Genomic DNA, 19,079 nt, shown 5'->3' with positions numbered 1-19,079 from the left:
CATTACCAGTATTTGATCCTGCTGACATAACCCTATAAAGGGACCACTGTGTTTGACCTGACTGATACACTCAGGGGTCCATCATTGGAGATGAGCGGCCATTACTATCGGTGGTGGAGGTTGTCACTTAAGTCACCATACCTGAACCTTAGATCACCTATTTCACTGGGTACATGCTGGCTTCTCTGCTGAATTCATCAATGATTTCCTTACTATGAAGAAAATGGACTATTTCTTTGTTTGATCTTATTTTTAGTTTGTAGTAGTGTGTTCTATCTGCGCTGTACTGCCTTTTGTAACTTTTGGAATTCTGGCCAAAAAAATCCAACCTTGGTTTCATTAGACCATAACACATTTTCCCACGTGCTTTTGGGAGACATCAGATGTGTTTTTGCAAATTTTAGCCAGGCTTAGATGTTTTTCTTCGTAAGAAAAGGCTTCCGTCCTGCCACTCTACCCCATAGCCCAGACATATGAAGTATACTGGACATTGTTGTCACATGTACCACACAGCCAGTACTTGCCAGATATTGCTGCAGCTCCTTTAATCTTTATGTAGGCTTTTTTTGCAGCCTCCCTGGCCAGTTTTCTTCTCGTCATTTCATCAATTTTGGAGGGACATCCAGTTCTTGGTAATGTCACTGTTGTGCCAAATTTTCTTCACTGTGTTCCATGGTATATCTAATGCCTTGGAAATTCTTTTGTACCCTTCTCCTGACTAATGCCTTTTAATAATGATGTCCCACTGATGCTTTGGAAGCTCTCTGCGGATCATGGCGTTTGCTGTAGGATGCGACTAAGAAAATGTCAGGAATGACATACTAGATCAGCTCAACTTTATTTGGGGTTAATCAGAGACACTTTAAATGATGGCAGGGTGTGTACTGACTCCTATTTAACATGAGTTTGAATGTGATTGCTTAACCGCTTGACATCCGCGCTATAGCCGAATGACGGCTACAGCGCGGACCTTAATTCCCGGGAGGCCGTCATATGACGGCCTCCCCTGTGCACGCGCACCGAGCGCGATGTGATCACCGAGTCATTGAGACTCGGCTGATCACCGATCCAAGTAAGGGGCCGGTCCCGGCCCCTTACCATGTGATCAGCTGTCAGCCAATGACAGCTGATCACATGATCAAAACAAAAGCTCTGTGATCGTTTTTTTTTTCTCCTCGCGTTGACAGTGCGAGGAGAAAAAAAAGCCGATCACCGGCTCATTAGCAAGGGACATCGGTCCCGAAGAGGAGGAGGCAATAATGCCTCATTTGTGCCACCAGTACCCCCTGCCAGTACCCCCTGCCAGTACCCCCTGCCAGTGCCACCTGACATTGCCACCTGACAGTGCCCACCAGTGCCACGTATCAATGCCCATGAGTGCCAACTATCAATGCCTACAAGTGCCACCTATCAATGCCCACCAGTGGTGCCAATCAGTGCCACCTAGCAGTGTTGCCTATCAATGTATCAGACCAGTGCCACCCATCAGTGCCCATCACTGCCACCTATCAGTGCCCACCAGTGCCGCCTCATCAGCGTACATCAATGAAGGAGATAAATTACCCTTTTTTAAAGTTTTATAACAAAATATTTAAAAAAAAATTTTTTTTTTTTTTAAATTCGGTCTTTTTACATTTTTTTTAACAAAAAATAAAAACCGCAGAGGTGATCAAATACCACCAAAAGAAAGCTCTATTTGTGGGGAAAAAATTATAAAAATTTCATTTGAGTACAGTGTTGTATGATCGCGCAATTGTTATTCAAAGTGCGTCAGTGCTGAAAGCTGAAAATTGGTCTGGATAGGAGGGGGGTTTAAGTGCCCTGTAAGCAAGTGGTTAATTCTGAACACAGCTTCATCCCCAGTTATAAGTGGGTGTGCACACTTGCAACCACATTATTTTTTATTTCCCCCCCCCCCCTAAAAAAAAGATTTCAGTTTGATTTTCAATTGAGTTGTACAGTTTATGGGTCACATTAAAGGTGGAAAAAGTTCTGAAATTACTTATCTTTGTCATTTTTTTTTCAGCACAGAAACCTGACATTTTAACAGGGATGTGTAGACTTTTTATATCCATTGTACAAAATATGCGCTCAGATGGAGTTTAAATAACGGTCTGGTTATGCAATTCATTTGTTAAGCATAATTCATTGTTAAGCAAAGCGTTTAACAATTAAATATTGTAATTTTAGGATATGCTGCACGCTGCAAGTCAGTATCGTCTAAATAAAGCATGTCTTTATAAAATTGAACATATGAATAAAGAACCAGAGTATATCCCATGGACTGGTATGTATAATGGCTTACTTAGATTTTTATTTATCCACAAATTTGTGCTTTTAAATAATGGGTGCCTTTTAGCGTTTGTGCAGGTAATTTATTATCCTAATTTTAAGTGACCATATTTTGTTAGTTTTGTATATGCATATGCTATTTAGTAAAACTTACACTTGATTAAATGATTATAGCAAAAGTAGGCAGAGAAAGAAGCCAATAACATGAAAATCCAACAAACATGAATAATTAAACTTCAGCCAAAATGTATTCTGCTACATGTCTTTGGTTAAAAAAAAAAACCCAATAAGTGTGTCTAATAATAAGGTTATTTTAAAGCTATAGCATTTCCAAACTGGAATACAGTTTTATATATATATATATATATATATATATATATAAACTATGTATAATGGGATTTACACAGCTATAGACACTGTACTGCAAGCTGGCGTTAACAGGCACTGACTGATTAGCAGGTTTTAGCTGAAATCATTGGCTGAAGTTTGGGACCAAGGGGGACAGGAGGCGGAGCCTAGCGGAGCAGACATGCATTGTTAGAGCTCCACACCGCTGAGGAGAGAAGAGAAGGACAAAGCGGAGCCTGCAGGCTCAAAAGGTATCCATTTGAACCTTTTTTCCCCAGGGAACAAACTGAAAGTTTGGGCAGGAAATATGGTACTGGGAGGAAGCCGTGGCAGAAATAAAAATCAGCTCACAGGCACTCACTGCAACTAAAGCAGCTCCAGTCACCTCACAATATACAGCATCAGGGCGCTCTCACAGACAGAAAATGTCACAGCAAGACTCTCCATTTGAGTCAGATACAGAACAAATCCTCTCACAAACTTCTCCACAAGCCTCCTCAGCATCCCCAGTAATATTATTACAATTTGAAAAGATGCTTCATAAGGCTTTAAAACAAACCTCAGACCAAATAACAAACAGCCTAACCAAAGAAATAAGAGAGCTGGGAAACTACAACCCAAGAAAATATAACAGAATTGGAACAATTAAAAGAAGAGAATTTAATACTTCAAACTAAGCTCGAAGATTACGAAAATAGAGCCAGACGTTCAAACTTGCGCATAAGGGGAATACCTGAAACTGTGACAGACCTGCAATCTACTATTACTGCTCTATTACAAGAACTAAAGCCAGATATCCCTATTGAACGTTTAGAACTGGACAGAGTACACAGAGCCCTCACAGCCAAAAAGAAAGACGGACCCCCACGTGATATAATCACAAAATGTCATTATTACAGAATGAAAGAACAAATACTAATTGCTGCAAGAGAAAAAAAGGAACTTAATTTTCAAGGACACAATTATCAAATTTTTGCTGACCTATCCCAATTTACTATTACTAAAAGACGATCCATGAAACCCCAACTAATGGAACTGCAACGCCACAACATTATGTATCAATGGGGCTTCCCCTTTTCAGTCAGATTTAAATACCAAGGTACAATTTACAGAAGCAGATCAGCAGATGAACTACAACAAACCCTTTTAAAATTAAATCTGACAGAACCCACAAGCAGCAACACCCCCACACGCAGAAGAATGGCATCATCTTCACCTTCAGGCAGCACCCAGAAAATTTCAGAACAAAATGGGAATCATCATTCTCACAAAAGAGGCCGTTATGCCACATCTACCATGGACCAAGAAGATTCAATGGACTGACATCCTAATTCCTGATATCTCTTCATTTATTATACTAAGAGATGGTTCTCTATAAAAAAAACTGTATTTATAACTGAATGTAACTGCATTCTGATAGTCACACACTGTATGGGATCAAGTTACATTCCAGTTATATTTCTTATTACTTCTGATTCATATAGCCTTAGAATATATAAGTGAAGTAAGGAAATTCTTGTTCAGTTATATATTTTCAGGTAATAACAATAGATTTATTACTTTTTAGGACAAATATGTTCAATAATCCAGAAGTAATGGAAGCTTTTTCTTTCTTTTCTTAAAACAAATATATTAGTACCTAACTAGTTCCTAGAAATATGTTTTTGTTTATTCTAATCTGAAGCAATACAACCTCAATTTTATGAGTTAACATATCTAAACAGTTACATATGAATAAAATATGTAATTGTTTACTCTAAAAGGGTTAAAATCCCAAAATAATTCAAACTATCTTCATCAATACCAAAGTTATTAACAGTACCTTTCTAACTGAATTATTTAGCCTAGGGCAAGACTAACCATATACAACCACCCTGGAATAAATAATTTCAACAAAAACTATATTCTGCACTCCAATTAATGAATCATCATTTTGATGTCTTTTGACATAGCACTTCTCTCCTGTAAGCGGAAGATCCGTGTACCCCCATTAGCCCTCATTCTCCCAACCATATTATGTGGGAGTGTGACAAAGGCACTTATTCCCCTGAGAGAGATATTTATTCTCTTTCACGGGTAAATTGTGATTACTTGCAAAAAATAATTTATACAATGTATCATCTAATCTCATATGTTTTTTGTTTACTCTTTACTCCAGAATTCACTGGTTTCTTTTCTATCTTTTCATCTCTTCAGTCCACACAGGTTGATCTGCGCAGTCAGCTCTGCATAACAAACAGTAAGTCAAAACTATTTGATCTGTTGCCATGGCACCACTGAATATACTTTCCCTGAATGTTCAGGGAATAAATGTCCCTCAAAAAAGGACCAAAGCCTTCTGTACTTTCCATAACAAGAAGGCTCACATAGTATGCCTCCAAGAAACACACTTCACCAAAGATTCTACTCCAAAATATATTTCTCCTTTTTATCAACAAATTTACATGGCTTCTGCCTGTACCAAACAAAGGGGTACTCTAATTGCATTTCACCGATCCACACCATTCACCTTATCATCAGAAATTAAAGACCCAGAAGGTAAATACCTGATACTCATGGGTTATATAATGGATACAGCAATCACAGTGATTTCCTACTACGCTCCTAACAAACAACCTACACCATTCCTCTCACATATATTACAAGTGATTAATACACACAAAATAGGAACAGTGATAATGTGTGGGGATTCGAACCAGGTCCTCCTCCCATTTCTAGATAAATCACCTTTTACACCATCCAAAATAACCTCTAGATTACCTTTTTCTCAACTTCTTTCCAAATACAATCTGGTAGATTCGTGGAGAGAAAGTAACCCAATGAAAAAGAAATTCACTTATTTCTCGCACCCTCATCAAACCTTCACCAGAATAGATCATATTTTTCTAACAATAGGAATGATACCAGAAATTATTGCATCAGATATAATTCCGATTCCGTGGTCTGACCATAATGCAGTATACACTACTATAGCCTCAGCCATACCAAAAGCGCATGACCCAACGTGGTACTTACCGGACATAATGCTCAAACACCCACTACATCTGATGGCCATTGAACAAGCTTTAAAGGAATACATATCAATTAATAATACAACAGACATTTCCCCAATAACACTGTGGGAAGCTCAAAAGCCTGTCTTGCGTGGTACAATACAAAGACAAATGGCACTATTTAAACGGGAACGCAAAAATCTAGCAAAAAAACTAGAACTCAATTTTAATGCAGCCTACATATCATTCCAAGATAATCCATCTCAGAGTACAAAATCTCATCTGGAAAAATCTAGATTGGAATACAATCTATTTCTCACTGAGTCAGTTGATAAATCCCTCAAACGCTCCAAACACAATTTCTACATGAATACAAACAAACCAGGTACATATTTGGCTCGGGCATTAAATTCAACTAACAAATCTTTCAAACCAATACGTTTGAAATTGTCAAAAAATGTTTATACTTGTAATCCAGTTAAAATAGTCCATAAATTTCACTCACATCTCGCAACTTTATACAAGACAAACAATGAATTTAATCCTACAGAGGCTGAATCCTTCTCAAAAATAACCTTACCTAAGTTGTCTCAGAATCAAAAAAGCAGTTTGGATGAGCCTATAACTATAGATGAAGTTGCTAACGCCATAAAAGACCTAAAACTTAACAAAAGACCAGGCCCAGACGGCTACTCGGCTTTATACTATAAAACATTCTCAGAAATACTCTCTCCCATTCTCACTGAAACTTTTAACAAACTTCTAGAAGGACATTCTTTTCGGCAAGAAACACTAATGGCAATTGTTTGTATAATCCCAAAACCCCTTTCTGATGATACTTCCTGTGTGAATTATCAGCCTATCTCTCTGTTAAACCTTGATATTAAATTATTAGCAAAAATAATAGCAAAACGCCTCAATAGCATTATAGGAAAATTAATACATAGAGATCAAGTAGGCTTCATGCCAAATAGACAGGCAGGCGATAATATACGCAGGGCAGTGTTATTGGCACATATTGCTAAAAAACGGAAAATCCCTTTATGTTTTCTATCTCTCGATATTAAGAGGGCATTTGACACAGTATCCTGGCAATATATGCAATATTCATTACAAAAATGGGGTTTTGGACCCCACTTTTTAACATGGATCAAAGCATTATATAATAAACCCAAGGCCTATATAAAATACGCTGGATACAAATCTGATCTCCCTTATTATTTGCCCTTATACTCGATCCCATGGCCCAATACATCAGAACAAACCAAACTATAACTGGCATTGAAGTAGGAGGTATTACACACAAATTATGTATATTTGCAGACGATATATTACTTTTTCTATCATCACCACAGGTCTCTGGTCCTAACTTAATACCAGCTCTTGATGGATTTGCAGCCCTATCTGGCCTTATGATTAATCCTAAGAAATGCCTAGTGCTTAATATTTCGCTCACAAACATGGAATTGATCCCGGCTAGGGCTGCACTCCCATTCACATGGGCAGAAAAATCAATCCCATATCTTGGAATTCATTTAACAGCATCTCATTCTGACCTATTCTCAACCAATTATCCTCCTGTATTAAGACAGATCACAAATCTAATAAAACAATGGTCGCAACTTCCTTTATCCTGGATAGGGAAGATTAATGCAATCAAAATGACTATTCTACCCAAATTGCTTTATCTATTCAGAGTCCTCCCTATTCCAATTCCTTCCTATTTTTTGAGAATAGTACAAAAAAGAGCAACTTCATTTATATGGGGCTCTTCTAAACCACGAATACCTATACACACACTACATCTTCCCAAAAATAAAGGAGGCCTGGGATACCCTAATTTTACTAACTACTACAGAGCAGCACATTTGGCCAGTCTGTCCAAATACCATGCAAAACAGGAAATCCCATTATGGGTATTTATAGAGGCTTCAGAAAATGACCCTCTATTAATATCAAACTTGTTATGGCTTGATCCTAAAGACCGCTTTAAAATTCATAATCCCATAACTAAACACTTCTTATCTCTCTGGGATAAACTAAAAACCAAATATTAGTTACAATCTCCACACAATCCTCTCCTTTCTTTTATCAGAAATCCGGCCTTTTATCTGGCATGGATCTACCCAAATTCTTTTAAAGCTTGGACAACATCAGGCATTCAGACACTAAATGACTTCATAGCATCTAAATCATTCCTTTCATTCCCATCGCTTAGAGAAAAATATGATCTACCAAACTCTGAGATATTTAGATATCTCCAAATCAAAAATTTCTATACACCATTCCTAAAGGGGGATACACCATTATCCCAATTATCCATTTTTGAATCAATCTGTACAAAAGATCCATTTGCTAAAGGTACAATTTCATCACTTTATAATCAATTATATGGAGTAGTAAATCTTAATAGACCCTCTTACGTTCAGAGGTGGGAGGAGGACCTGGGACGAACTTTAGAAGACACGGACTGGTCTAACATATGGCTCACATCTAAGTCATCCTCACCCAACATCTTAGCACTGGAGACAAATTATAAAGTCCTAACTCGCTGGTACCTTGTACCCGCTAGAGTGTCAAAATATTCACCTAATACCTCAGCTCTTTGTTTTCGAGGATGCCCAAAAATAGGCACACATTTACACATATGGTGGAGGTGCCCAGTAATCCAAACCTTCTGGAAGGAAGTCTTCGTGATTGCATCTAAAATATTTAAAAAAAATAATACAACCAGATCCATATATAACTTTACTTAATCTAAAACCGGAATGGTTAACACTCTCTCATTTCAAACTTATGATCCAACTAATAACGGCTGCAAAACAAACAGTGGCCAAAGCATGGAAATCTCCTACGTTGGTACTAGCAGAAACAATTCACAGAATGAATAATACAATGTCCCATGCTAAGATGGTAGCCATCGATCAAATTCCAAAATTTGAAAAACTTTGGCATCCTTGGATAAAACAACAGTTTCTGTCAAATTTCAATGACTCTGTCCTGTTGCCATGGTAACAGATTAAATGACTTACAGAGACACCCATTCTAAGGCTTCAAAGGGAACTAAAAAGAATAATAAACTGACGAGCGGGACAACCTTGTGGACCATACCTCTGCCTTTCTACCCTTTTTCTTCTTTCTCTTTCCTTTTCTCCACCTTACGATTAAAGCTCATTATCAGAATTTATTTGACCTATATACACTCTACCTGTAAACAATATATATAGTAGGTATAAATCATTTAAATACCTACAAAAGTAACTAAGGAAATGATATATATCTTTAATTTAGGTTTACGTGAACCCAATGTTTAATATTTGAAATTTCATGATATTTACCTATATAATCCCTACTGTAAAACAATGAGCTTACTTTATAGATCCTTGTAAACTTACTTTATGTATCTTTATAATATTGTATACTCAATAAACTTCTTTTGACAAGGAAGTTTGGGACCAAACTCGTGCTGTATCCAGTCACAGCACGGAACAGCAGTTTGCAGAGCCTGCACCTGCCGCCTGCTCCCAGTAAATTTACTGTGAGTGGCCGGCAGGAGGTTAAACCAAAATAAACATTTTGGCTTAGCAGTGTTACAGCCTTAGCCTTTTAGGTTTTTCTGATTGGATAAATTGTGATTAGGGCACATTTCTCCAGCTACTACTAATAGAGCAATCTTCTATTAGAAAATATTGCTAGCATATTTTTCTCTTAGTTGAAGACCTTAATGGTGAATGATAGGGATGTGTGCACTGTAATGCAGTTGGCACCTCTTAACATATTGGCCCTATAGTAAATCTGCATGCACATATGCTGGTTTTAACCCTTTTACTGCCAAGTGTGTACACCGTACGGACCTTCAGAAGTGCCTGCAGGTGGCCAAGTCAGTACGGCGTATGGACCTTCTTTCTCCCTCTCCTATAAGCTTATGGTCACTTCAATTACCATAAACTTATATCAGAATTGTTCAGCAGACGCTGCTGAACAATTCTATACCTCTGATCAGCGGATTACAACCCCAAAAATGTGCTGTTTATATCTGCTAATAATGGTTTTAGTGTATTTTTTGAAAATATATTGGTTTGATAAATATTTGCGCAAATACCGCGGAGCCTAAAAAATTAGTAGCACTTTTTTTTTTTCTTTTTTTATTCTACTGATCATGAAAATATTTGGTTTGGGGGGTCTTAAACAAATTCTGAAAGCAATAAGTGAAAAATAAAAAAGCAAAGGAAAAATTGCAAAAATGGTCTGGCCACCTGAGTCTACAAAATGGAGCACAGTGCCTGGCAGCGAAAGGGTTAATGCACATCATTAGACTGTCATGAGTAATAATATTAATAATGCACATATGCTAAGGTCACTTTTGCACAGGGGAGCAGGCGGGCGTCGGCGGTGCTAGCAGGGCACTTTTAACCCACGCTATCGGCCAAAAAAGGGTTAAAAGCACCGCTGCCCATTGATTTCAATAGGCAGGGGTGCTTTAGGAGCGGTGTACACACTGCTCCTAAAGCGCCTCAAAGATGCTGCTTGCAGGACTTTTTTTTTGTGTCCTGCCAGCTCACCGCTCCAGTGTGAAAGCCCTCAGACTTTCACATTGGAGTGACAAGAGAGGCACTTTATAGGCACTATTTTAAGCGCTATAGCGCCTGTAAAGCGCCTCAGTGTGAAAGTAGCCTAAGGGCTAGTCACTGTGGGGTAATTACATATAATGTACACTAAAGACTGGTCATGGAAGAGCTGGATGGATAATCGTGTACCTATACTGCAGACTGGTCCCTAAAGGGTTAATGCACATACATTGACAACTGATCACTAAGATGTAAATGTACATATGCTTGAAGTGATACTAAAGTATCATGTTTGTTATTTCTAAAGAAAAAAAATAAAACTTATACTTACCTGCTGTGTAAAATGGTTTTGCACAGAGCAGCCCAGATACTCCTCTTCTCCGGTTCCTATTCGGTGCTCTTTACCCCTCCCTCCTGTCAAGTGCCCCCACAGCAAGCAGATTGCCATCAGGGCACCCGAGCCGCAGCTCTGTGTCCATCTCAGACACGGAGCCGCAGTTCGGCCTTGCCCCCTCTCTCTCCTGATTGGCTAACTGTCTTTGACAGTTATGGGAGCAAGTGGCTTTGCTGCTTTCTCAGCCAATTAGGAGGAAAAGTCCCGGATTGCCGAGGCACTCGTGCACATCGCTGGATAGAGATGGGGCTCAGGTAAGTTTTAGGGGGGCTGCTACACACGTTTTTTTTTTTTTTTTATCTTAATGCATAGAATGCATTAAAAGACTGTGCCCAGTCTTGCCAAGAAGAGTTAATCCAGCACCGAGCAATCCTCTTCCCTTTTATTGCTAGGATAAAAGCCCCCCCTCACTGTTGTGACTGACATCTGATGTCTTTCTCTCATGCACATGCAAAGAGCAGAGGGAGTGTGTCTGATCTCAGCCGTGAGCGCGCTCTGCATGGAACATGCGCACACGGTGAGGACTACCATACGTGCACTTTTCAGTGTCTGAGCACAAAGTTATGCCACACGACTGCCTGGTGAGGAGAGATGTAGAGGTAGTGTAGAGATAGGAGAGTATTCATGTGACATCATGACTCTGCCTCCCGAGCGCTGGCAAAGAGCCCCCCCCACCGATCTGAGAGTTTAGCATGGCTCATACAGCCAGGGAATAACATTTTTAAGGTAAAACGCATGGCATTTGTACATGTGGACACATTACTATGGTGCCTTTGATTTATAAAGGATGCTCTGCGGGTTAACAGCCACTTTAGGATAAAAACACCTTCTGCCTTTACAGCCACTTTATTTTGATATATAAATATCAAAATATGGGGAATGATCACTGTAAAGTTAAAGTGGGGTTCACCCAAAAAAAAAAAACTACATGAAAAATCCTAAAAAAAAAATACAAAAAAAATTTGGATATTTTTTTTTTTTCTTACTTACCTCTAAATGCCTGTTGCTAGGTGGTCCCTCGTAGTCTGCCTCTTCCAGTGCCTGGGCTGGTGACATCACTTCCCCCTCGGCACAGGAAGGGCTCAGCTCTGCTCCCTCCCTCCTGTCAATCATCTGGGACCCATTACAGGTCCCAGGTGACTGAGCGGCCAATCACGGCGCCGCTCGCGCATGCGCAGTGGGTGCCAGGCTTTGAAGCCACAGCCCGGCGCCCACAGTTGCAATGCCGGCTCGCTGAACGGAGGGGGAGATGAGCGGGGCTTCGATCCCCCACATCGCTGGACCCTGGGACAGGTAAGTATCCAATTAAGAGTCAGCAGCTGCAGTATTTGCAGCTACTGACTTTTAATTTTTTTTTTTTTTTTTTGACTGGACCATGGGTGGAACTCCTCTTTAATGCTGATGATAAAAAGAACAATGTTCACTATAACACATAATTTGGAGGCTGGTCACTGAGGGATTAGTGCATATAATGTGTAAACTGGTCACTCAGAGAATAATTCACATACACTGGATTCTAGTCACTGACGGGCTAATGCACAATTTGGCAGGCTGATTACTATAGGGTTAATTTTGGTACACTGGTGATTGGTCACTGAGGTTTAATGCGCATATAAAACTGGTCACTGTAAGGTTACAACATACACTGCTGATGTCAAAAGTGGCTCTGTGTCCTGAAAGGGCCATTTAAAGCGGAGGGCCACCCTGAAAAAAAAAATTACACCAAAAATCCTAAAAAAAAAAAAAAATGAAAAAAAAATTTGGTAAAAAAATTTTTTTTAAACTTACCTAAACCCTTGTTGCTAGGCAGTCTTCCTAATCTGCCTCTTCCTTTTCCGTGGCGTCTTCTACTCCTCGGTGAGCGGCCCCGTTGTCTTCTGGGAACTGTGTGTGTTCCCAGAACACCACGGGGCCATTCACAGAGTGCCGTGCGCTCACGCGTGCGCAGTAGGAAACTGGCAGTGAAGCCGCAAGGCTCCACTGCCTGTTACCCTTACCTAGGATGGCGGTGGGGGGAGCCGAGGGACGGGCACCCAGGACAGGTAATTACTTATTTAAAGTCAACAGCTACAGTGTTTTTGTAGCTGCTGACTTTTAATTTTTTCTTTTATTTTTTTTACGGCCGGAATCCCGCTTTAATTGCTGGTGTGGATTCTAGAGAGTTGGGTGTGTTTGCCAAGCTCTGTTGAGCTAAACTGATTGGAGGGAAAATCCACATTAAGAAGCCAAAAGTGACATTCTGTCCTTAACTCCTTTATAAATATAATATATATATATAAACACGAAAAGGGATTGCTGCACAAGAAAAATGTATTTACGATGAAAAAATGTTACATCAAATATCAGATACAGCTGGTGACGTTTCAGGCTCCAATAGATAACGCCCTTCCTCACAACTACATATCTGCAACTGGCAATACACATCATTCAATATATATAGCTCATTCACATGGGCCATTATGTAGATCATCAAAGTAAGCTGGAATCAATCTATATACAACATTATATTCTTAATCATTCTGTTAATCACTTTAGATAGCTGGAACGACTTTCGGTCACAGGTGCATTTGATTCCTCACTAGGCAAAGACAAAATTAATAAAATAATTCATCGGCTCATCTACAGGATAAAAATGTATATCTTTGATAAACATCATTAATGTAACCCATTACTACCACTACAAATGAAAAAAGATGTACCTGCGTATATGTTACATAGATAAACCGTATTTATCGGCGTATAACACACACTTTTTTCCCCTTAAAATCAGGGGAAAATCGCAGGTGCGTGTTATACGCCGATCCCCTGCGATCCCGAGCTGTCACATCTTAAAAATCGCCGACCGCGATTTGAAAATGGCGCCGCCGGTGCCGAAACACACAGAGCCGGTCCTCGGCTCTTCCCGGCGGCTCTCGTTCACTTTCGGCTCCACTCGTAGTCCCGAGCGGAGCTATCCGAACCTACTCGGCTAGGTTCGAATAGCGCCGCTCGGGACTACGAGTGGAGCCGAAAGTGAACGAGAGCCACCGGGAAGAGCCGAGGACCGGCTCTGTGTGTTTCGGTGCCAGCGGCGCCATTTTCAAATTGCGGTCGGCGATTTTGAAGCCCAGGATGGCAGGGATAGAGGATCAAAGGCTGCACAGGGGAAGGCTGCACAGGGGAAGGCTGCACTGAGAAGGCTGCAATGATGGGCATTTAAATGTAAGTTTTTTTCCCTTCAACTTCCCTCCTAAAAGTTTTTTTTCCTTAAAATTCTCTCCTAAATTGGGGTGCGTGTTATACACCGGTGCGTGTTATATGCCGATAAATACGGTATGTTAAAAAGGCATCAAATTGATCAACAATTTAAAGGAACAAATATAGATCAAAAAAGGAACAAATATAGATCAAAGTCCGTGTTTAACCCTTTGGGCTGCAACGTATCTAAACGGTTAATTCAATATACTTCCCTTTTCCTTAATTCTAATTCCCTGTTACCCCCTCGTCTGTTAATGGGAACTCCATCTATAACCATATATCTTAATTGTGATACTGTATGATTTTTTTCTACAAAATGTCTAGATAATGGTAACTTCTCCAATTTGTCTCAAATTGAATATTTATGCCTTGCAATGCTGTCTTTCACCTTTTGTGTTGTTTCTCCTACATAAACAAGTCCACATGTACATTTGATAACATATATTACGTAAGATCATTGACATGTGAAATGATCTTTAATATTTGTTATATTCCTTATGTGGGTGACAAAAACTTTTGCCTTTGATCATGCTGGTGCACTGAATGCAAGAGAGACACGGAAAAGAGCCATGATTAGGGGGACCCAAAAAAGTAATACTGGCGGTGGGAGTACAATACTGGTCTGACTTGACCAGTCTATCTCGTAAAGTTCTTTTCTCTTTGATACAAGGGTAACGGAGGATGATAAAATTCAGGAACACTCGGATCATTTTTATTTAATATAGACCGGTGTTTTCTAATTATATTATTGATTTGATTTGAGAAGGGATTAAATTGGGAAATGAAAGGCATCCTTATCTTTGTTAAGAATGGGTCCCTCCTAAAAGGACACGGCACTCTGGAAACCAGGATTATATTCCAAGGCCCAGTACCAGCGCTGCCACCAGCAATAGGCCCCAAGAACAAATTCCCAGGCCCAGTACCAGCACTGCCGCCAGCGATAGGCCCAGGGAACAAATGCCCAGTACCAGCGCTGCTGCCGGCGATAGGCCCCAGGGACAAATGCCCAGACCCAGTACCAATACTGCCACATCACGCCTGAGTACCAGCACTCAATTCCCCCAACTACTGGGGTGTCACATCCCCCAAGAGCCAGGGCCTCTACATATATGCTAGATGGTCTTGCCAACCCAACATGGCTGCCATCCAACTCGGGGTCACCAATTATTCCCCCATTCACAGCACAGCCAGGTGTGCAGGTCAACACCCAAAATTTCACAGTGATTGATTTTTTTTTAATCTGTTTTTGCCCGACACTTTGCTGCAATTCATTGTGGACCAGACAAATTTGTATGCCCAGCAGTATATTGCCAACAACCCCCAATCATCCTATGCCCGTCCGTTTGAGTGGAGAGATCTGAATTTGGAGGAGTTCAAATTGTTTATGGGCCTCACCCTAAACATGGGGCTTACAAAAAAAATTAAGGACATGCCTTTTGGTCCACCAACCCCATCCACAACATGCCCATTTATTCTGCCGTAATGGCCAGGTCCCGATACGAAATGATAATGCGCTTTCTTCATTTTAGCGACAACACCCAGTGCCCTACCTGCAATCATCCAAATTACGACATATAAACTTCGCCCACTGATAAATTTCTTTTCCCAACAATTTGCAGAACTCTATGTCCCCGATCAGAATATATGTGTCGATGAGTCCTTGGTACCCTTTTTCAGGCCGGCTAGGAATAAAGCAATATATTCCTAGCAAAAGGGCCAGATACGGAGTAAAATTATACAAGCTCTGTGAGAGAGCCAGGGGATATTTGTATGCGTTCCGCATATATGAAGGAAAAGATTCCCAGCTCCAGCCCCCCCCCCCCCCCCCCCCGAGTGCCCGGCCTACATGGGCACAACTGAAAGATTGTATGGGACTTGGCATACCCACTTCTGAAAAAAGGATATCACATATACCTTGACAATTTCTACACTGGCCTGCCCCTTTTCAAACACCTATACACTGCAAAAACCCTGGTCTGCGGAACCTCCAGAAAAAATAGGAAGGGCTTCCCACAATCTCTAGCAAACAAAAAGCTGCGAAGGGGGAAAGAGCAGCACTGAGATGCAATGAAGTGCTGGCCTTGAGGTGGAAGGATAAAAGAGACGTGCCTATGATGTCCACCATCCATGATGACACTACAATTGAGGTTCAAAGAAGACAAGGTCCCATTGAAAAGCCAGTATGTGTCCAAGATTATAATCTACATGGGGGGGTGGATTTCAATGATCAAATGATTCAGCCCTATTTGTCGATAAGGAGGTCCTGATTCTGGTACAAGAAGGTAGCAATTTATCTCATCCGTTTGGCCGTTTATAATTCCTACGTAGTCTACACCAAATCCACAGAAAGCCCCGCCCCTTCCTACAATTCATTAAAGAACCTGCTGCATCCCTTATCTCTTATCTATCACTAAAGACCCCCCCCCCCAGAAGACCTTTGCTCTGTGGCTGTTTGCCGACTTCGTGAGCGCCACTTCCCCTTCAACATTCCACCATCTGAAGCAGGCCGAAGACGGTAAAAAAAATGTTGCGTGTGCACCAAAAGAGGATTTCGAAAAGATACCAGCTTCCATTGTCCCCAGTGTTCCTCCCAACCTGGCCTTTGCATTGGTGAATGCTTCCAACTTAATCATACATCCCTAAAATATTAGCCCATATTTTTAACCATTTCCCCATTTTCATCATCTGTGCTGACCATTTTCCATGCTTCCCCAAATAATCATGCCACTGCCTTCCACGTTAACTGACCCTAGCCTGTTTTTTGACTATGCCTCTGCCTACCGTTTGGATTGCTTCCACGTGAACTGACCCTGGCCTGTTTTTTGACTATGCGTCTGCCTACCGTTTGGACTGCTTCCACGTGAACTGACCCTGGCCTGTTTTGTGACTATGCCTCTGCCTATCGTTTGGACTGCCTTCACGTGAACTGACCCTAGCCTGTTTTATGGACTATGCTTTTGCCTACCACTTGGACTGATCTGTTGCCCTGCTACTGTAGCACACAGGGGTCTCACATATGTGAGGGGCTCCAGAATTGTTTTTCCGGATGGAGAAAACAATTTTTTTTTGTTTTCTCCGGGTTTCGGAATTTCCGGATTAGGGTCTGGAGGCTTCATAGAGATTTGGGTGGGTCGAAGCCTCTACCCCTGTGCACAGGTCTTACCTGATTGCGGCCCTCAGCCTGCTGCTGACTTACTGCCATCATGCCTCTGCCTGCCGCATGAACGGACCACACCGCTACCTGGACTATGCAAATAATTAGCTGTAGCAAGAGGCAGTATGTTTATGAAGGGCTGGAGAGCGGTACAATGAGTGTCTGCAGGTAACAGTGTACCAGGACCAATATTATGGTTGTGCTGGCTGTCTCTGCCTGGACAATTTCTATGGACTGTGCTGTGCTGACAATATCCTTGTGCTGACTATAGACAATATTCCTGCCTGTTGCCTGGTTAATTACTATTGCTGTCACTAAGCACATCCCTGACTGCTGCCTGGACCAGTGCTCTCCTCTGTGGATACTACTAAAAGCACAGGTATTCGGAAACAAATGCGGTAGGCTACTGGCAAAACAACTTAAAAAACAACAAGACTCAAGACACGTGCATAGCTTACTAGTTCAGGGCAGGAAAATAATAGACACAAAGTCCATAGAAAAAGAATTTGGTAAATTCTATGAGGCACTATATAATATCTCCAAAACAGAACCACCTGTAAGGGAAAGCGAGGGACAAGGGAGGGATAAGATAAAGGAGTACCATAATCCCCGCTTTGCTCCGGGTCTGGACATTAAGTCATTCAAATGGTGGTTAGACAAGGGGATGTACCGCATAGGCCACTTTCTCTCCCCATCTGGCCCATTGACGCTAAAGCATTGCCTAACTAAACTCAAACTCCCTGGGTCAGAGAGATTTAGATTCGCTCAGATATCCCATTTTCTTGCCTCCCTAATGAAGGGACAAGAACTCCCTCTGGAATTTACTCCTTATGAACGTTGGTGCGGTCAAGCACTTGACACAAGGGGGGGCATATCTCTCCTTTATGCGTCCCTGGTGGAACCCAACGCAAAATTCTCTTACATGGACTCATGGGAAAAGGATCTGCGGGAGGCCTGGAGGAATGGCAACAGAGAGGATCCACAGCCTTTAAAGGTATTCTAAATATAGCATTGATAGAAACTAATATAAAAGTGCTTATGCGATGGTACTTAGTTCCCTCCAGACTTGCAACTATGTTTTCCTCTGCCTCCCCATTATGCTTTAGAGGGTGTCAAGCCCAGGGCTCTATGATCCATATCTGGTGGGAGTGTCCGAAAATAAGAGGTTTCTGGAACAAAATATTCACATTAATCCGTAAAGTAACGGAACTCCCCATCACTAAATCAGCCCAAGTGGCCTTACTCAATGCCTCATCCCCTAAAACAACAAAATACTCTCAAAAATTAATCTCCTTTATGCTACTAGGAGCTAAGACTACGTTAGCCAAAGCCTGGAAGCAACCCACAGTGTCTTTCCAGGCTGCCAAAAGAAAGATATCTTGGATCATGTCACTTGAAAAAATAGTCAGCTCTATGACGGACACCTCTAGGTCATTTGAGGCGACATGGGAGCCCTGGGCTAGGCACCTAGGCATTTCCCTTATCACAGGAATTCCATTATCTCAGCCTAGTTGAATATTTTATTCATATTAAAAAAAAAAAAAAATAAAAAAAAAAAATAAAGGGGGTCCTTGGACTGGTTACAAACGTTTTCCCCATGACAGTGAATTCTCTTATCTTGTTCTTTCTCTTCTTCCTCTCTTCGCCTTCTCTTCCTCTCTTCTGTCTCTCCATATCTTTTTGGTATGTACAACGAATTGATTCCAAGCTAGCAGTGTAAAAGTTGTGTTTTACTGTCTGTTTACATAATAGTAGAACCTCTATTGCCACCTTCAGATAATCTTCAACGAGTTTTAGCTCATAACTCAGAACGGATTTCGGCTTGTTGGGGGGTTTCTGAAGGAAGGGAATTATGGCCTTATTAAGGGTCTCGTGTTCCCACCTCTCGGGCGATGGTAGGTCCCCGGGGGTGGGTACGGTAGGTTTTCTGGATCAGCCTCAATGCTCTCCCTGTGGAGGGCGGAGTCCTAGCACAGTGAGTTCCCGTCAGGGGTGCCGGGATTCTCCGCCAACACGGGGAACATCAACAGCTGTTTTACCTAACGTATCAAAGGCTACAGTTTACGGTTTTGAACCTATGTTTGCTTGCGATA

General features: G+C 41.1%; 1 protein-coding gene across 1 annotated transcript in view; it reads left to right on the top strand.

Annotated features, from left to right (window-relative positions):
* Positions 1 to 19,079, top strand: part of NUP133 (nucleoporin 133) — a 1,112,480-nt gene that overhangs the window by 752,429 nt on the left and 340,972 nt on the right. Inside the window, 1 exon segment of the mRNA XM_073627602.1 lies at positions 2,191 to 2,287. Within this exon segment, the coding sequence (XP_073483703.1) occupies positions 2,191 to 2,287 (97 nt within the window).

This window comes from Aquarana catesbeiana, linkage group LG04, assembly GCF_042186555.1.
Source record: "Aquarana catesbeiana isolate 2022-GZ linkage group LG04, ASM4218655v1, whole genome shotgun sequence".
In the NCBI taxonomy this organism is placed as follows: domain Eukaryota; kingdom Metazoa; phylum Chordata; class Amphibia; order Anura; family Ranidae; genus Aquarana; species Aquarana catesbeiana.
The sequence above is the reverse complement of the archived record's forward strand: the minus strand, read 5'-3'. Positions and strand labels throughout refer to the sequence as shown.